This window comes from Vollenhovia emeryi, unplaced genomic scaffold, assembly GCF_000949405.1.
Source record: "Vollenhovia emeryi isolate VEMERY1.0 unplaced genomic scaffold, V.emery_V1.0 DF939859.1, whole genome shotgun sequence".
NCBI lineage: Eukaryota > Metazoa > Arthropoda > Insecta > Hymenoptera > Formicidae > Vollenhovia > Vollenhovia emeryi.
Genome location: NW_011966507.1, coordinates 7,838 through 15,409, shown reverse-complemented (window position 1 = coordinate 15,409; position 7,572 = coordinate 7,838). Strand labels below are relative to the sequence as shown.

At 39.9% G+C, this 7,572-nt stretch overlaps 1 protein-coding gene across 1 annotated transcript in view; it reads left to right on the top strand.

Annotated features, from left to right (window-relative positions):
* The first annotated feature begins 6,352 nt into the window (after window positions 1-6,352).
* The window catches only part of LOC105556661, an 8,483-nt gene continuing 7,263 nt past the window's right edge, over window positions 6,353-7,572 (top strand). The window contains exon 1 of the mRNA XM_012003755.1: window positions 6,353-6,480. Coding sequence (XP_011859145.1) covers window positions 6,353-6,480 — 128 coding nt within the window. The remainder of the gene's footprint in view (window positions 6,481-7,572) is intronic.

The window sequence follows — 7,572 nt, the reverse complement described above, 5'->3', positions numbered from 1 at the left end:
TTTACACTGACAGCTTTGCCATGTTTACGCGCACTTGGCGGTAAACTGAGCTTTCGGAAGTCGTCGGTAATAACATCGGTAATATTACGCGTCGGTAACATCGGTAATGTCAGTCACGTCAGCGCAGCGCCAATGCCACGTTGCGACAGAAAAGTGAAAAGGACATTTCCCCCTCCACTGGCCTGTCGACCAAGACGACGAAGACGGTTCTTAATCCTACCTACGTAATCTGCCCAACATGCGGACTTTGCATTGCAATATCTCCACTCATGGGGCACGTAGGAGAAAAGTAAAAACACTTTTATTATGCAAATCGTACCCAAGCTATCGATTAAGCGCAGTCTCAAGTTCGTCGGATCAGCCGTTGTTGAGATCTGAAATTCCGAGGGCCCGTCAACTCGCGTACTCGCGTAAACTACACGGTCGGTGTCGCGCGCGTGGTTTTAGCTTGTCGCTTATACTTAGTCGCTTATACTTGGCGCGAGACACTACCGTGTCTCGTGATACTTACCTCAGATAACATTAAATCATACTTACCATGAATCAGTTTCACGTTAACGCATGTACTAACATACGTCTAATAACAATTTTATATTACAACTGACATATTATACAGGGTGGGCCATTTTAATTTATACAGTCGATTTTTTAAAAAACTAAAAGAGATATGAAAAAATGTTTCAGACAAAAGTTGTATGGTTTCGAGGGGGACATAAGATGGTACCATAGGTTTGACCTTGAAGAGTAATTTGAAGGTCACATGAAGGTTACCTTCAATTTCTTAAATGGAACCTACTATTTCTCGTTACATATTCTTGTAGGTTATCTCGAGAGCTTTCCAAAACACTATATTAAAATATTCTTTCATTCAGTAATTTTCGAATTATGAGGCTCCAAAGCAGTACTTCGCAGTACTTTGACATAAGGTACAAAATATCTTGTATGTTGTCATGTTATGAGTCAAGTTGATCCTTCGGTATCATTCCAAGGTCAAACCCGGAAAGACTACTACAACGCTACCATTATGCTAAATACATGTATTAAAACTCGCAAACTTCAATTAACACTGTCAGTGATGTCAATTTATAATAAATTAAATGGTAATATGCAAGATATATTACTGACTATGTAAAATAAATTTAAATATACGTTTATTCGCCACCCTATATACGTATTTCCATTAAGTTTACAATATGCTACATTTAATCACTCTTAATATCGGCAGTGGAACTTAACATTAACGAAAGGAAAAGTATTTGGGACATTATTAAAGATATTCACTTGTAAACTCAGATTATGTACACTTTAAATCAAAATAAATTTATTATAAACACAATAATGGAGATACAAATGTCAAAATTTACAATCATATACAGAAATACATTAGAATACAGAATAAATTAACAATTGATATTTATAATAACTGTCGTTTCACATAATTTTCACTCATAAATAACGAATTTACAAAATAACATTTGTAGCGCTATCACTCATTCATGCCTCATACATTAAGATTTTTACATTTATACATTTACACAGCAATTCCAATACCCAATTACATTCTATGCGTGCACACACAATTAGATTGCATGCATTCATTCATAAATTACATTTAATTACACATTCTCTCTTGACACATGGGCAACCTAACCCCACATGTCACCTTCATTCATACATGTCTTACACCATCTAAACTTATTTCCAACTTAAAACTAACGCTCCCGTACACACCTTGCACAGCACTTTAAACTAACACTTTAAAACACTAATATAACGCGCGCTAACTTTCTTGCACGAAAAGTCCTCTTTTTATGCAAAAGCTCCTAGGAGACGACAGCTGTCTTCGCAACTCAGATTGATCCTGAATTAAACCTGAAACAAAAAGAAAAGCAACCACAAGCTGATAACTGTAATAAAGAATATAACGAGAATATAATTATTAGCCCAAATAGTGGGATACTCATCTGAATTCTCGTGCCCCGATACCTCCTTGCTCTGCGTTCCTCTGTGCGTTGAGGTCGGATGGTCCTCCTGCGTTGCTCCTGACGTCGGTCGTCCTGCCTCCTTTCCCGGAAGATTCACAGCACCTGAAACAGACAAAAAGAATTAATACAAGATAATTATAAGATGATCTACCTGAAAGAAAAGGAAATTAATTATGCATGTATACAACAGAATGAGAACCTGAAAAGAACTTATTATGAAACTCCTTGCACCATCCCCGGCCCTGTAATTAGAGAAAACAATTAATGAACACACTAGTTAGCTTCCCTGTTGAAAATACCCGATTAAAACCGATTGAAAATTTTGAATCCGCATGAATCTGGATTCTTGATGCGGAAAATACCGATTGACGCGGATAGGGTCAGATATGAATCGTGTTCAATCAAGAATTTCCAGATAGATTTTGATCCGCGTCTATCGGTTTCAACCCGTGATATAAGTTCGCCGATTGGAACCGCGATTGGCGCGGATTCAAGTCAATCCGAAAAAGTTGTATTAAAAACATTTAAATTCGCCGATTGGAACCGATTGGCGCGGATTCAAGTCAATCCGGAAAAGTTGTATTAATAACGATTGACAGACTTCGTCAGAAAATCTGATAGAAACCGATTGTTACTGCTTCAATTCTTTCTGGAAATACCGGAGTGAATCAGATTACGGATTGAATCCGATTGAACTTGCATTTCCACCAATCCGGTGCCCGATTGGCCCGATTGATATCGAATTGAAACCGATTAATTTTTATACAAATCAATGCGATATCTATCGGTTTAGAATCGGGTATTTTCAGCAGGATTCTTAAGACTAAAAGTAACATAAAATCACACAAATAAATAAAAGAAAGACCTTTCCTTTTAAAGAGCCCTATCCTCAGGAAAATCCTGCTCCTCCGCCTGCCATCGAGGTCGTCACTCTTGACTGAAACAGGTTAAAATCATATTAAAGTACGATTATCATAATGAACACTGCAATCATATGTATAAAATAATAACGTACAATACTCACGCTTACCTTATTTATAATCTCACCTGTCAATCACAAAGGAGATTCTAACCCCGCAGATGCTGCACTATATACACTCACTGCACTGCTGACTCGCACTGACGGTACTCGTTTGCGTGTGTCAACGTGGACAACGGGAAATCGAAAAGATAATTATTCTTCTAATAGATGCACTGAAATTTATGTGTAACGTAAAGAAGCAATTAAAATAATTTTCTAAAACATGATTTATGATTGACTGGCAAAGCGAATAAACGGGACAGGACGAGACGGCAAATTTTGACAAGGTGAGGTTATATTTGATATTTCGAGTTGAGATCATGCCTATTTGTAAATATTCTCAATCATACGAACACATCTGTATGTATCACAATTTTTTAATAATAATTGTTTAGATTACCCGTTGTTGAAATTTAAATGACCTGAAACCTGCCATTCTGTTGGTATGTACAATACAGCCAGAGAATGACAGATTTCAAGACGTTTAGATGTTGACAATGGGAAAACGAAATGATTAATATTCTTTTAACAGACGCATTGAAATTTACGTATAACGAAAAGAAGCAGTTTCAATAGTGTTCTAAAATATGATATATGATTGACTGGCAATGTGAATGAACGGGACAGGACGGGCAAATCTTGACAAGGTGAGATTATATTTGATATTTCGAGTTGTGATCATGCCTATTTGTAAAAGGCATATTCTCAATCATATGAACACATCTGTATGTATCACAATTTTTTAATAATAATTGTTTAGATTACCCGTTGTTGAAATTTAAGTGACCTGAAACCTGCCATTCTGTTGGTATGTACAATACAGCCAGGGAATGACAGATTTCAAGACGTTTAGATGTTGACAATGGGAAAACGAAATGATTAATATTCTTTTAACAGACGCATTGAAATTTACGTTTAACGGAAAGAAGCAGTTTCCATAATTTTCTGAAACATGATTTATGATTGACTGGCAGTGTGAATGAACGGGACAGGGCGAGACAGCAATTCTTGACAAGGTGAGATTATATTTGATATTTCGACTTGTGATATCTATTTGTGAATGGCATATTCTCAATTGTATCATTTGTATGCATTACATAATTTTTTAATAATTATTATTTAGATTACCCGTTGTCGAAATTTAAACGACCTGAAACCTGCCATTCTGCTACTATCTTGTATCTTGTATAAAGCAGGTTCCAAGTTGTTTTCGACAAGGGGAAATTGAAATGATTAATATTATTCCCAGAGATGCATAGAAATTTACGTATAACGGAAAGGAAAAATTTCCATAATTTTCTAAAACAAGATTTGTGATTAACTTAATGTGAAGGAACGGGACAGGACGAGACATAAAATATTGACAATGTTAGATTTTTTTATATTTGGAGTTCTGATTATGCCTATTTATAAATGGCATATTCTCAATCGTATGAATACATTTGTATGCACCACACAATTTTATAATAATAATTGTTTAGATTACCCGTTGTTGAAATTTTAATGACCTGAAACCTGCCATTCTGTTGGTATATACAATACAGCCAGAGAATGGCAGATTTCAAGACGTTTAGATGTTGACAATGGGAAAACGAAATGATTAATATTCTTTTAACAGATGCATTGAAATTTACGTTAGTAGTATATGGGCTGATACCGGGGCGACAGACAGACGTGACGTCACTGGGGCCAGAGGCGTGGCCGGGGGCGGAGGAGGGGGAGGGGTGGGGGAAGCTGCGCTCTGATTGGCTGCTCCCATAGCTGCCCGGCGATTTGATTGGTTCCCTCCATAGCTGCCTGACGATTTGATTGGCTGCTCCCATAGTTGCCCAGCGATTTTATTGGCTGGTGACTTTCGGGGGTGGGGTAACAAAATGGGGGCCCCGACAAGATGGCGCGTGGGCCTGGCAAAAAAAAATGGCGCGGGTGTGTGAGCGTGGCTGGTAGGTTCGAGATGAGAAGTTTTCCTTTGCGCGGAGAGGGAAACGCGGAGGGAGGGGGCTGGGCGTCAAAATGGGCCGACAAGATGGCGTGTGGGTCAGACAAAGGAATGATGTGGCTAGTAGGGTGGAAATGAGAAGTTTTCCCAGCGGGGGAGAGGGAAACACGGGAACGGTGCTATGTCGTGCGTTTAACGGGGGTCCGATGGTGGCGTGAGGTGGGGGAGGGGGTTTGACCGGAGGAAAAACAGGGATGGATAGGTTTCTTTGGGAGCGATGCTATGTCGTGCGTTTCGTTTAACGTGGGTCCGATGGTGCCGTGAGGTGGGGGAGGGGATTTCACCGGAGGAAAACAGGAATGAACAGGTTTCTTTGTTATGCGTAATGATATTGAAGTTACGAGAGAGAAGGTCGCAGGGTGAAAGAAGTAGACGAGAGTCGGGGTTACAGAGACTTTTATTACGAGAATACGATAATTATGTACGAATGAACATGTGTTGTGGAAATTGTACATACAATGATTTTATAAGAGTTGCGATCGGCGATTTGACAGAATTATACGAAGGATTTCGTGAAAGCGTAGAGAAGTTAATTCCAAAAATATTATGTTAAAGTACATATCGAGAAAAGTGAGATCGTTAATTTGAGTGCGCACACTACGTTCAATATCGTCGTAGTTGCCTCTCAGCGTTAGTTTTATAATGTCACGATCTACGTAGCTCTTGGGGAGATTTAATTCAATCTCCTTGACGAGATATCGCGCGCATTCGTTGACATTATTCGCTAGAGATTGCAAATGTGTTAAGTGAGCGTCGACGCACTTTGCGATATTTTGCAAGCCGAGAAAAGTGGTCTTCTGCATCACTATTCCCACGGCGTAAGTTTTTCGTTTCTTTGCTGGTGGAGTTAGATCCTGCGTCTCGTCGTCTTGTCGAAGATCCTCGCCGGTATTTTCCGCGGGGTGATCGTCATTTTCTTTGTACGCCACCAGTATGGATCGCGCTCCATAGGCGGTGGTAAAGTTGTTGGAGATGTTACCGAAGTCGATGGGATTCGGCTTGGGTTTATTATCCCCGCTCAGATATTCGTTCATGAGATCCATGCTGTCTTGGAATCGCTGCCACGAATTTGAATCGAAGTAGATTCCCTCCGCATAGTGGCCGGTTAATTTGACTAACGGTGCGAAGACGTCCTCGTGCGTTGTTTGCAATCCCACGTGGATCCTCTTCGTATGGGAGTTGTTAAGTCCGTAGGTTGTCGTTAGCAGCATATGGAATTGTTCCTTTTTTCCTTCGACGTTGCGCCTCTTATCGGGAAGGCCTTTATCGGGGACAGCGCGAACGATGCGCTTCTCGAGATTGGCGATTTTATGATCGGCCATTGTTCTCGCTTCCACGTAATAGTGTATGACACGTGAAATTGGCGACAACAGTAGCAGGAGCACCAGCAGCACCAGCAGCAGCGGCAACAGGAGCAACAGCAGCAGCAGCAGCAGCAGCAGCAGCAGAAGCAGAAGCAGAAGCAGTAGCACCGGGTGAGAACTACACTTTTCGTTCGCGAAGTCAATGCTTCGAACGACGAGACGGTAATGAATTCGAGCTCGTAGAATCGGTTTCGTTTATATAGCTTTGTTTCACGGCGTTTCGGAGAAATGCGTGCGCAGTTAATGGGAAAATCTAGATTTTTCTAGATTCAATCTTGCGCGAGATGGAATTTTAAAATGTTTAAAAATTTAACGAAAAAATCAGTTTGAAAGTTATATAATAGGATGGGAGAATTTGACAATAAAAGTAATTTGAGTGAAGAGCGTGGAAATGTGAAAATTGTGAGTTTTAAAATGTTAAATGAGCAGAATAAATAAAATAGAAGTGAGTTTAAAATATTTCTAAGAGGGGGAGATCGGGAGAAAACCAATCCTGTCTGGCACGACGATAAATTCAAGATAAAATTTCGAAACGACACCGACCATATATGGCTCGCCCTCCGAAAAGCACTTAGCGAAAAAGATTTCTCTCTTTCAAAAACCATAAGAGGCATGTTTTTCTTCCCTTGGAAATTCCAACCTTAGAAATCAGCGGATATCGATTAGGCAACGCACGAGTCCCTTCCCCCCAAAAATAAAAATTGTTTGCTAGAGTTTCACTTTTCGAAACTCGAAACGTAAAGTGCTCTGATTGTTGCTGGCCGATAGCCGTTGAAATGATAAAAAGGGAAGAGATAGCAGACAGGATGGGATCAGGCCCTTTCAGACGACAGTTTCGAAATTCAGATTACGATCCGAGACACTAAAAGCGGATAAAAAAAGGATAAGTTAACTTGATCCAAAAGGAATGTTCGGAATTTTTCGAAAGCCGCTAAAGGAAATGATGCCCATAAATAAATATCAAAGGGCATCGGCTTCGCTGATTAATACGTTTCTCTAGAGTGAAAATTCGTTACGCGTTATGCGCGTGCTGAGATGTCACATAAATAAATGCGGGGGAGAAGAAAAATCTTGTCCATCCCTCGGTTTAAATTATCTCTCGCGTTGTTGGCCGTGAGAAAAATTTCGTTCGAATCTCACATACCAGCCCTAAGAATTTTTACACGGTGCTTTTACGCAGGGTGGGGATTTTACCTGCTCTTC